A 13646-nucleotide genomic window follows, 5' to 3' on the forward strand; every position below is an offset into this window, starting at 1 on the left:
ACGTATATTGAGGTACATCTTTTAATATGTTGACCTACATATAATACACATCCTTTACGTATATTGTGTTACATCTTTTAATATGTTGAACTACATATAATACACATCCTTTACGTATATTGAGGTACATCTTTTAATATGTTGACCTTCATATAATACACATCCTTTACGTATATTGTGGTACATCTGTTAATATGTTGACCTACATATATAATACACATCCTTAACGTATATTGAGGTACATCTTTTAATATGTTGACCAACATTTATAATACACATCCTTTACGTATATTGTGGTACATCTTTTAATATGTTGACCTACATATAATAAACATCCTTTACGTGTATTGTGGTACATCTGTTAATATGTTGACCTACATATAATACACATCCTTTATGTATATTGTGGTACATCTTTTAACATGTTGACCTACATATATTACACATCCTTAACGTATATTGAGGTACATCTTTTAATATGTTGACCTACATATATAATACATATCCTTAACGTATATTGTGGTACATCTTTTAATATGTTGACCTACATATATAATACATATCCTTAACGTATATTGTGGTTCATCTTTTAATATGTTGACCTACATATATAATACACATCCTTTATGTATATTGAGGTACATCTTTTAATATGTTGACCTACATATATAATACATATCCTTAACGTATATTGTGGTACATCTTTTAATATATTGACCTACATATATAATACACATCCTTTACGTATATTGTGGTACATCTTTTAATATGTTGACCAACATTTATAATACACATCCTTTACGTATATTGTGGTACATCTGTTAACATGTTTACCTACCTATATAATACACATCCTTTACGTATATTGTGGTACATCTGTTAATATGTTGACCTACATATATAATACACATCCTTTACGTATATTGTGGTACATCATTTAATATGTTGAACTACATATAAAACACATCCTTTACGTATATTGTGGTACATCTGTTAACATGTTGACCTCCTACATATAAAATACACATCCTTTACGTACATTGTGGTACATCTTTTGATATGTTGACCTTCATATAATACACATCCTTTCCGTATATTGTGGTACATCTTTTAATATGTTGACCAACATTTATAATACACATCCTTTACGTATATTGTGGTACATCTTTTAATATGTTGACCTACATATATAATACACATCCTTTACGAATGTTGTGGTACATCTGTTAACATGTTGACCTACATATAAAATACACATCCTTTACGTACATTGTGGTACATCTTTTGATATGTTGACCTTCATATAATACACATCCTTTACGTATATTGTGGTACATCTTTTAATATGTTGACCTACATATAATACACATCCTTTACGTATATTGTGGTACATCATTTAATATGTTGACCTTCATATATAATACACATCCTTAGCGTATATTGTGGTACATCTTTTAATATGTTGACCTACATATATTGTGGTACATCTGTTAATATGTTGACCTACATATAATACACATCCTGTACGTATATTGTGGTACATCTGTTAACATGTTGACCTACATATATAATACACATCCCTATGTATATTGTGGTACATCTTTTAATATGTTGACCTACATTTATAATACACATCCTTTACGTATATTGTGGTACATCAGTTAACATGTTGACCTACATATAATACACATCCTTTATGTATATTGTGGTACATCTTTTAACATATTGACCTACATATAATACACATCCTTTACGTATATTGGGGTACATCTGTTAATATGTTGACCTACATATAATACGCATCCTTTACGTATATTGTGGTACATCTTTTAATATGTTGCCCTACATATAATACACATCCTTTACGTACATTGTGGTACAGCTTTTAACATGTTGACCTACATATATAATACACATCCCTATGTATATTGTGGTACATCTTTTAATATGTTGACCTACATATAATACACATCCTGTACGTATATTGTGGTACATCTGTTAATATGTTGACCTACATATATAATACACATCCTTTACGAATGTTGTGGTACATCTGTTAACATGTTGACCTACATATAAAATACACATCCTTTACGTACATTGTGGTACATCTTTTAACATGTTGACCTACATATATAATACTCATCCTTTACGTATATTGTGGTACATCAGTTAACATGTTGACCTACATATAATACACATCCTTTAGGTACATTGTGGTACATCTTTTAACATGTTGACCTACATATCATACACATCCTTTACGTATATTGTGGTACATCTCTTAATATGTTGACCTACATATATAATACACATCTTTTATGTATATTGTGGTACATCTGTTAACATGTTGACCTACATATAATACACATCCTTTCTGTATATTGTGGTACATCTGTTAACATGTTGACCTACATATAAAATACACATCCTTTACGTACATTGTGGTACATCTTTTGATATGTTGACCTTCATATAATACACATCCTTTACGTATATTGTGGTACATCATTTAATATGTTGACCTACATATAATACACATCCTTTATGAATATTGTGGTACATCTTTTAACATGTTGACCTACATATCATACACATCCTTTACGTATATTGTGGTACATCTGTTAACATGTTGACCTACATATAATACACATCCTTTACGTACATTGTGGTACATCTTTTAACATGTTGACCTACATATATAATACACATCCTTTACGTATATTGTGGTACATCAGTTAACATGTTGACCTACATATAATACACATCCTTTACGTACATTGTGGTACATCTTTTAACATGTTGACCTACATATAATACACATCCTTTATGAATATTGTGGTACATCTTTTAACATGTTGACCTACATATATTACACATCCTTTACGTATATTGTGGTACATCTGTTAACATGTTGACCTACATATATAATACACATCCCTATGTATATTGTGGTACATCTTTTAATATGTTGACCTACATATAATACATATCCTTTATGTATATTGTGGTACATCTGTTAACATGTTGACCTACATATAATACACATCCTTTACGTATATTGTGGTACATCTGTTAACATGTTGACCTACATATATGATACACATCCCTATGTATATTGTGGTACATCTGTTAACATGTTGACCTACATATGATACACATCCTTTACACCTATACGGAGATAGTGAGAGTGTTGAGTCTTGCTTTATAAATGATATATTGCTTGTCATGAAGTGTTTGTGATGGTTCATGATTTAGACAAATATCTAAGGAATTGGAACATCTCACATGTTGTGTTGTTGTTGCAGACACCTGATGATAAAGCAAAGATTGGCAATACCCCGTACACCGGTCCAAACAACCTAACCGAGGGACCATTCTACATCAGCCCTAAGGAGGGATTCCCTGTCAACTTCTACAAGGACGGCAACACTGTAGTACCAGCAGTCATGGTTGGCTTCAACAATCTCATGATCACCAGAAACACCTACATCACCATCAAGTGTGTGGCCTGGGCCAAAAACTTCAACAATGGGGATCCTGCCAGCTCTATTGCATACACAACAACATTCAATTTCCACCTCAGCTGAGGCAGCAGGCATGGAGACGACCTGTTGTTACCAGTCTTCACCGACAGCCTTGTAGGGGCACTAACCCTCACACTTCATCTCATCCCAAGGCAAAGATCACTTCTTTCTAGATCAGTTAAACTGAAATATTGGATTAAATATCTAGTTCTCGATTAGTTCTCATGATTATGTGAAGATTTAAAGTACAAACAATGGTATTGAATACTTGTTTGATCCAATTTTTTGTCTGTGTCCATTTAAAAAAATCTGAATCATTGAGGAAAAATTTGTGTAAGATATTTTTTCCTATATTTATGAATATGAAATGTTACCAGTGTCGTTCTCATCCAGTAATGTTCTCGTCATAATGTTTACAGCGACCCACACTAGTTCTAATCATTGAAAACTTAAGAATCTCTTTCCTTCTCCGTCTTAATGACTAGGTTTGATACCTCTAAAGGTATTAATTGCCTTTACCTTGTGTCTATGAGATATTCAACAAACTAAATATACATTCCATACTCGTACTTTTAATTGTGTCTTAATACAAGTCTGTCGGTGGGTACCCTATAAAGTTGATATATGTTATACACCCTCAAGTTAGTGTCAAGTTCTGTGACCACTTGACCGAGTCACATATTAACTACACAAATTTGCAGTCAATTAGTAGAACCAGATAGATGGTGTGTTAGATTGTGTATTAGCCAAAGTGTATATAAGGTCCGTAGGTATGACTGAAGACTGCGGAGAACACACGTTAACTGATTTACTGTGGTTGACTAGATGTCACGTTGACTAGATGTCACATTGACTAGATGTCACATTGACTAGATGTCACGTTGACTAGATGTCAACGAGTCCTTTTCAATTCATTTTTTACTCTCTTTTTTTTTAGGCGAAATTATGAACTTTTTCACACATTCATTATGAATAAAACAGAGATATGCTCATTATTAATCATTTAACTTGCATTTAAATCAATACTTACACTATTAAGGAGGTTATGACTTGCCTCTATAATTATGTGGGGATTTAAAGAATTCCAAACTATCCACTAAATGGATGTTTTTAAATGTCAAGTCTGTATATCTTTTCATTCTTCCAAAGTGACATCTTTAATTTCTTGAACTTTTTTATCATCATGTTGGAAAGTTACTGTTTGAGATGTATAATCATATTGTGAACAGAGATATCCATATAAGGCAATTACATTTTTTGGAAATGTAATTTATTAACAAAATTGTAGCCTAGTATGAAACTGAAGTGTATGTGATCAATGTTATATGTTACTCATTGTGTTATTTTGTACAGACCTTTTCTGGAGAAAGAGAGGCTCAGTGAGAACAATAGGTACTAAAATACCGATATTATCATGTTTTTTATCATCTGTGTGTAACTTTCATCTCCATGCTCTGTAAACTGATTCAACAGTCACTTGACGTTCATTTGTGTTAGTTTGTAATAGCAGTTTCCTAATTGATCACAATTTTTTCTGCGATTTTACTGTCATTGATGTGTGTGTGAAATCACCTGATAATGTACTAGATATATGTGAATGGTATTTGTATATTGTTGAGAACTAATAAATAAACATGCAGGTTCTAAGTTTTCCGATGGAGCCATCACATGTATGTATGATAGGGTTTGTATTATCCAGGATGATTTATAGTGATACTATTACATGTGTCAATACAAGGTGTACTGTATCATTTAACATCACATTAAAAGGATGTTTTAGATGAACACTTTTTGACATTTACATAAAATCTGGTTATTATAGAGAATGACAATTGTCTTCTCATTTATTCTAATTAGAAATTCATGAAAATATTCAAATTAAAATTTTCAACTTTTACCATGGGTCAAAACTCATAAAATGCCTGTATAAGTAACAGTAAAATTGATTTTTAAACAAAAAAAGTATCACAATTAGTGTTTTGTTCGGCCTTAATATATGGGTATGATAAAATAATTGTCCTGTGATTTTTGGTACACACTCGGTTAACAATTCCTAGATAATTGGAATGGATGTTATATTGTAACTACAGCTAGTTGTACTGAAGTAGTATCTGCAGATGGTTCTACTGATGTTATCATGTTCAAGTTTTGTTTTGAAGGTTGTTTTAACTCTATTGTTATATAAACTTAAACATTCACTGGCATATCATGGTTATGTAAGGGTTGAACTGTCATGTAGACTACATTTCTCACTGTCATAAACAGTGGTCATGGGTTGGAAGTATTGTACATGTGTCGTTGTCATTAGTCCCTTCTAAAATAGTCTGTAATATTACAATTATTTCTAACCACTCTGATTTTTTGTTGTAAACTGAAATAAATTCAATTGTTTTGTTCATTAAAACTTTATCCTGAAGATGTTTAGTTTGCTGTTTAGATAATGCCATAATTCAGAGTCTAGAATCAAGATTTGACAGAATTTGAACCTGTTATTTCCCTTAGTGGTACACATGGTCACCAATGATCCGACAGTGTATTTAACTGGTGACAGAATTTCAACCTGTTATTTCCCTTAGCGGTACACATGGTCACCAATGGTCTGACAGTGTATTTAACTGGTGACAGAAATCGAATGATCTTAGAAATGAACATTTTTGTAATCATGATATTTTTGATTTCCTACATTCCACTTGGAATATATTTTGTTTTTAAGATTTTAATATATATATACCTGGAGTATGTTGATGTGTTCTGTCCATGTATACATTCCTTTATCTAACGATCCATCATGACTGGAAAAAAAATTCCATAGAAATAACATATCGGTGTGTAATTCAGGTATACAAGAATTGAGGTTATTTATAAACACTTTTTGATATTGCTGTAATCCAATTTATATCCATAAGAAATAAATTATCAGCTTTGTATATTGATATATCCTATATATATATATATTCACAAATAAATGAAAATTTGTTCTGTAAGGAACAAATAAACATCTGCCTTTTGATATTTTGAGCCTAAAATCGATCATTTTGAAATCTGTTATCTAATGGGAAGTATTTTTTTAATGGAGAGACTATTGTGTTTTCTTTGGTCCCTGACAGCTTCACCCACGTGCCTTACCCTCCACAGGGCTCATACTTAAGGTCCATTGTTGCTGTTTAAATATAATTGTGAAAAAAGTAGCTATGAAATTTATTAAATACCTTGTTGAAATAATTTGAAGGAACAAAATCTGTGACATTTTGTTTTCACAGCTTGGCGTACAGGGCCTTTTTTATCGTGATGTTCTTGCTGTAAGTGCAGTTGTTTCCAGGTTAACTCAGATTTAGGGGACTGAGAAGCTGCTAGAGATCTAGGCCAAAATTCTCATAAACTCATATCTCGGAGATACAAGTCCATCTCTTTTTTAACTGAAGCAGTAGAATCTTTAGCAGTGAAGTTGTCATCTTTTATCTTAAGATTAGGTGATGTCAGTACCCTGTAGTTTTGTATGTATGAGATAATTGTTCTCCTACCCTGGACAGGTCTATTCCTACTTTTTGTGAGGTGAGATTGTCTCACCCTAGGGTTTAGATGAAGGGATTCCCCAGTCAATGAGATTTCCTTGTCTCACCCTAGGGTTTAGATGAAGGGATTCCCCAGTCAATGAGATTTCCTTGTCTCACCCTAGGGTTTAGATGAAGGGATTCCCCAGTCAATGAGATTTCCTTGTCTCACCCTAGGGTTTAGATGAAGGGATTCTATTTAGTCTGTAAAGTAAAGACAAAGAGTAAGGTAAAAGGAGCGTTGAAGTGTAGGCTCTGTTGGTGATGAGATGATGAACTTGATCGTATAGTTTAGTCCCATAGACAAAGAGTAAGGTGAAAGGAGCGTTGAAGTATAAGGCCTTGTGTTGGTGATGAGATGATGAACTTGATTGTATAGTTTAGTCCCATCCTGGTAGTGTTGGTGTTGTGATGATGTGGCCGGAGACTTGTCCAGGAGTGGTTAGTCCCGTTCTGATATTAGTGCCATGCAAACAATGATCTGTAGATATGTCCTACAATAATTGTAATAGTGATTTCTTAGTGTAAAAGTATTTTGTTTATACAATGTGACATGGTCATAAACAATCTCAGATAGAACACTATGTATACTTGTCAACATAGGCACTGCAATAGGGTGTATCAGAATCACACACTGATGTCATTAGAAATAATTAAAGTCAATATTTTACTGATTAGTTGTCTTACCAGATCAAACCTCAGTACCCTTACTGAGTGATGAACTGTTTCTATTTGACCTAGTTTTATTCTAGATTGGTTAAAACCTTATAGCAGTGCCTTTGTAAATGTTTTGTGGTAAATGTATGTATTGAGAAATAATAACATTTTTATAAAATTGTACACACGTCTAAATGTAAAGGTTGTTTGAGTGTTGGTTATGTAGCTAGACCAAGGATTGTTGGTGATGAGTTCCTTGGTGTAGTGTAGCTGTACATTTTAAGCGTATAATGATAGATAAGTTGATACAGTATGTACACATCACTTCTATTTATATTGTTTGTTGGATCTAAATTTTCTCTCTCTCTTCACAGCCAGTTGATCTGCTTTTTGTGATTAACCTTTCCTGTACCTTGTTAAAAAATATCACTTTGCTTTGATACCTGTCATTCCAGTTCTGCTTGTAAAATTCTGTAGTGGTGGTCAAAACTACAGGATGTCCTACTTATTGTATTAGATTTTTTTTATTATCTTTCATTACTGGTTTATGAAATATTGATTTTCAGTTGAGGTTATTTAGCCAAGCTTTGTAAACCATTACAGTTAATCTGTAAAAAATAAATGAATTCCATATTTGAATTTTAGAAATGTATTAAAAAGTTGTTAACAATAACGAACTTTGTATGAAATATTAAGATTTGTTAATGCATTGTACCGTGTGTGTCCTACTTAACTCGGGCAATTAACCGTGAAATTAACAGTAACACAAACTCCTGTGAAAAGACAGCTGTTGGCTGTCCATAACTAGGTCATTAAATACATCCCTTTCCAATTAAAACTAAACTGAGTCTTTCTCCCAGGTGTTATTAAGCGTTACGTTGTGTAGTCGACTATTTAGTTTCTGGTGATGGGGTGTGGTGGGCTTCACAGTGCTCCTCGGGTCACATGGAAGGATTCTACATTATTAGAAGTGATATACTTACAGTGTACTACACTAACTTAATATCAGGGACAGGTATCCGTCACAATACAGGAAAAACATAAACGAGAAATACCACAGGTAACCCTACATTCCAATTATGATTTATCATGTTTAGGATATTTCTAGAGCCATTGATATTTCAGTATGTGTACAGTATAGATATACTGCCACCATCTGTCCAGTGTTATTATCACATGATCAAGGGGTTTGGTGATATAACAGGATTTGGCAATTTAAGGAAGTTTGATGTTATCAGCTGGTTTTGTGATATAAAGGGTTTGTTGAGATATATTGGGACATTTAGACAGGAAGTGATAATGAAATGGGGATATCGAAATGTATAGGAAGTGAGCTGGAAAATAATGTAAAGAGCATCTAGATTTAGAGGTGTACCATTGATCTGATAATGATGTCTGTGTTACCATACTGACAAATCTTAACTAGCACGAATTACAAACTGTCCAGTTAAAACAGGTAAACTGAACTACAAACTGTCATGTGAAAATTCTTCCTCGTACAATACTGCAAACTGTTTGATTAATTTTTTTACTACTTGTAGTACAATACTACAAACTGTCCTGTTCAAATCCTTTCTAGTAGATGTGCTCTAAGATGTCAGCTGTTCAGATAATTACCAGGAGGAGTGAAGCTCTATGATAGTAAAATGTTGACGTGTACCAGTTAATGAACTGTACACACAGTTGCCCTGATTTAACATGTTGAAGAACAACCTTGTGACCACGAAGGTCTGTGATTTTGTATACCATGCTAACTCTTTAATAGATTGTTTTAAATGTATGTAATTCAATTTTTATGATTCCTTTAATGTGCAAATCTTAAAGCTGCAATAAAAAGATTATCTATTGTTTGTCCCTGTGTTTGTTTGTTTGTATACAATCTATCTAGGTTGATATGTAGGTAAACTGTAATGTACATTACATCTGACAGACCTGTGAGCTGATGACTTGTCTATGGAGTACCAGACCTCTATGAGCTGATGACTTGTATTATATTGAGTAATTCTGACAGACCTCTGTGAGCTGATGACTTGTATTATATGCCATACCGTGGCGTCCGTCCGTCAACAATTTCTTTAAATGACTTCTTCTTCTTAACCACTGATTGGAATTTAACTAAATTTGACTGGAAGCATTCCTAAGTGGTAGGGATTCAAAATTGTACAAATGGTGGGTCTGACCCCCAAGGGGGCTGAGGGGCGGGGTCAAAAGGGGGCAATTTGGCTATATTGCTTTAAGCGACTTCTTTTTTGGAACTAAGAGATGGATATCAACCATATTTGACTGGAAGCATTCCTAGGTGGTGGGGATTCAAAATTGTACAAATCTTGGGGCTGAGGGGCGGGGCCAATTTGGCTATATTGCTTTAAGCGATTTCTCTGGAACTAAGAAATGGATATCAACCATATTTGACTGGAAGCATTCCTAGGTGGTGGAGATTCAAAATTGTACAAATTTTGGGGCTGACCCCCAGGCTAAGGGGTGGAGCCAAAATAAGTTTAGCACTTGGAAATGGTTGAGATCCCCACCGTATAACCATATATAGAATTGCTGAGTATGAAGAGAAGAATGCACAGTTGCTTCCAGGATGGCCCTAGGGTCTCGCCCCACCCTTGGAGACATAGTCCCTGGGTCATAACTTTCAAACGGTTGAGATCCCCACCCCAAAACTATATATACAATTGTTGGGCATAAGAGACAAATGCAGTCATTATATTAGAATTGATCCCAGGGTCTGCCCCACCTTTGCAGACTTAACCCCTGGGTCATAACTTAGAAACGGTTGAGATCCCCACCACAAAACTATAAATACACATGCTGGGCAAAAAGAGTTGAATGAAGTCATGATATTAGAATTGATCCTGGATTGGCCTTGGGGTCTGACTTGTATATGGAGTACATACCTCTGTGAGCTGATGACTTGTATATGGAGTACAGACCTCTGTGAGCTGATGACTTGTATATGGAGTACAGGCCTCTGTGAGCTGATGACTTGTCTATGGAGTACAGACCTCTATGAGATGATGACTTGTATATGGAGTACATACCTCTGTGAGCTGATGACTTGTCTATGGAGTACAGACCTCTGTGAGCTGATGACTTGTATATGGAGTACAGACCTCTGTGAGCTGATGACTTGTCTATGGAGTACAGACCTCTGTGAGCTGATGACTTGTATATGGAGTACAGACCTCTGTGAGCTGATGACTTGTCTATGGAGTACAGACCTCTGTGAGCTGATGACTTGTATATGGAGTACAGACCTCTGTGAGCTGATGACTTGTCTATGGAGTACAGACCTCTGTGAGCTGATGACTTGTATATGGAGTACAGACCTCTGTGAGCTGATGACTTGTCTATGTAGTACAGACCTCTGTGAGCTGATGACTTGTATATGGAGTACAGACCTCTGTGAGCTGATGACTTGTCTATGGAGTACAGACCTCTGTGAGCTGATGACTTGTATATGGAGTACAGACCTCTGTGAGCTGATGACTTGTCTATGTAGTAGAGGGTATCCCTCTGGACAGAACTTAGTGAGCTGGACAAAGTTTGTTAATTATACCCTGATCAGTTTGGTGTTAATATTACGATGGAATTATTTTCAGAAATACGAACTGTACACCAGATTAACAGAGAAATCTGTTTATGATACAGAATATCTATATGAAACTGGTATGGGCTAGAAAAGTCTTGAAAACTATTCTAGTAAGCTAAAGCATAACAAAGAAATGTAAAATATCTTGCAAGTTAAGAGAAATTCCCAACCAGTTTGGTCATATATCACAAGTAAATATGATCAATAACAAGGTAACACCCATTAAAGGACAAAGAATTCAATACTTTTTTTTTTTTTTTTTAATTTGCATTAAAACAGGCACTTTTAACAAGTATTTCGCTCCACTATACAACTTATCTCACAGCATTCACACAACAATCCTCTGTCACCACATCTATCATGTCTCCCTCGAAATATATCCTACACTATCGTACATGTACAACCAAGTCACTGACCTGGTCATAAGACAATCTCTTCATACAAATATAAAACTGTGGTTAAAAAATTCAAAATACTAAAGTACCCATGAGTAATCAAAGCTTGGACCTTTTATGTAGCTCTGACTTTGGTCCGGATGTTTGATACAGCTTGTACACTGATTACATATGTCTATAGTGTTATAAGTGTACATTTAACCTGTATGTACATCTGTCTTTACTGTAACAAACAGCCGTCTGGCTTTCTGGCTTTATAGTAACAAATCGCATCTGTCTCCTTAGATGATATTGTTTGATGTTTTAAGCATTTTTGGCCCATCACACGTACTTGCTGCACAATATCAGAATCCTGGGCCTCACAGAATTTACGCAGATTCTAAAAGCTTTTCACAGGGTCTATTATATCCCATGCTGTTTTTGACCCAAGCCAACTCTCAAAGGTCACCTTTCATCTGAACACGATATATCATAAAAAGATTCCTACTGCTAATCTTCAAAACAATTATCATGTTTCCAGACCTAATGCTTAGTTAGAAATTGATCATTTAAATGTTAACATATCTGACACCTCTGTTAACATAAACAAGCAGTAGCTCTGTACTTCTAGCTTTACAGTAAAAATTTGGTTATACATGGGGCCTGTTCGTTTATGCGGAACAACCAGTTTGACCGTTTATAAATGTGCCATTTTCGGGTATAAATCCAAGCGGACCTGCAAATGTTTATGCAGGCCTTGCAAAGCTTTGTCAAGGCTCGCCTGAAAGCAGCTTCAGATTACTAGGTCCGACCTTTTTTAATAAACATACAACAGTGATCCGACCGGTTTGACCGTTTAAACGAAAACGGCCCTGTAGTCTGCTTATTGTTTTACTGTTGATATTGTATTCTAACTCTACAGTAACAATAGTAGTCAATGTCTCTGCACTTCTGACTCTACAGTAACTATCAGTTACCGTCACTGTCCTACCTTATCAACTGCTTGTATGTAGAGAGAAGGCTAATGTGTACCTTAGAATAATCAACACTGTCCAGCAGTAATGTCCCTTTGTTAACAGATCATCTTGATTTGGTGATCTCTTTGACATGCACTTGATGACCCCAGATTGTACTTCATTCATTTGTTCGTTGATTATGATGTGTCCTCCGTCCACTACAATAGTCCTGTCTCAGATCTTTTGAAGGCCTGAGATGCAACTCCTGGCCAAATATGTCCTTGGAGAACTTTGAACAAATGTGTCCTTGGCGAACTGTTAACAAATATACAGTTGATGACCTTGACTTCAGTCCCAGTACTTGATGATCCCGTCCCAGCCTGCTGTCGCAACCTTGGAGGTTTCATGTGGGTGCCACAGAACACTGATACACACATCATCATGGGCCTTGAACTTAGTGTAAAGTTTGGTGGTCTTCCAGTCCCACACATACAACTTTCCATCTGCATCCCCAGAAATGATGTAACTGTAAACAAAAGCACAACTTTTAAAGCAACAATGACGACAAGTAGGACACATCAGGGACAACCTTTACTTTACTGTAGAGACCAGTGACACCATTTACTGTACTGGAGAGATCAGGGACAACCTTTACTGTACTGTAGAGATCAGTGACACCCTTTACTGTACTGTAGAGACCAGGGACAACCTATACTTTACTGTAGAGACCAAGGACAACCTTTACTTTACTGTAGAGACCAGGGACAACCTTTACTGTACTGTAGAGATCAGTGACACCCATTACTGTACTGTAGAGACCAGGGACACCCTTTACTGTACTGTAGAGACCAGGGACACCCATTACTGTACTGTAGAGATCAGTGACACCCTTTACTGTACTGTAGAGACCAGGGACAACCTTTACTTTACTGTAGAGACCAAGGACAACCTTTACTTTACTGTAGAGACCAGGGACAACCTTT

The 13646-nt window shown here is 35.2% G+C and overlaps 2 protein-coding genes across 2 annotated transcripts in view; one reads left to right on the forward strand and one right to left on the reverse strand.

Moving 5' to 3' along the window:
• Positions 1–9585, forward strand: part of LOC110460269 (sodium/potassium-transporting ATPase subunit beta-1-like) — an 18995-nt gene extending 9410 nt beyond the window's left edge. The window contains exon 5 of the mRNA XM_021513092.1: positions 3309–9585. Within this exon, the coding sequence (XP_021368767.1) occupies positions 3309–3590 (282 nt within the window). The 3' untranslated portion in view covers positions 3591–9585. The remainder of the gene's footprint in view (positions 1–3308) is intronic.
• Positions 9586–12504: 2919 nt separating this feature from the next.
• Positions 12505–13646, reverse strand: part of LOC110460261 (pre-mRNA-processing factor 17-like) — a 20005-nt gene continuing 18863 nt past the window's right edge. Inside the window, exon 15 of the mRNA XM_021513079.1 lies at positions 12505–13189. Coding sequence (XP_021368754.1) covers positions 13012–13189 — 178 coding nt within the window. The 3' untranslated portion in view covers positions 12505–13011. The remainder of the gene's footprint in view (positions 13190–13646) is intronic.

This window comes from Mizuhopecten yessoensis, unplaced genomic scaffold, assembly GCF_002113885.1.
Source record: "Mizuhopecten yessoensis strain PY_sf001 unplaced genomic scaffold, ASM211388v2 scaffold10343, whole genome shotgun sequence".
Lineage (NCBI taxonomy): Eukaryota > Metazoa > Mollusca > Bivalvia > Pectinida > Pectinidae > Mizuhopecten > Mizuhopecten yessoensis.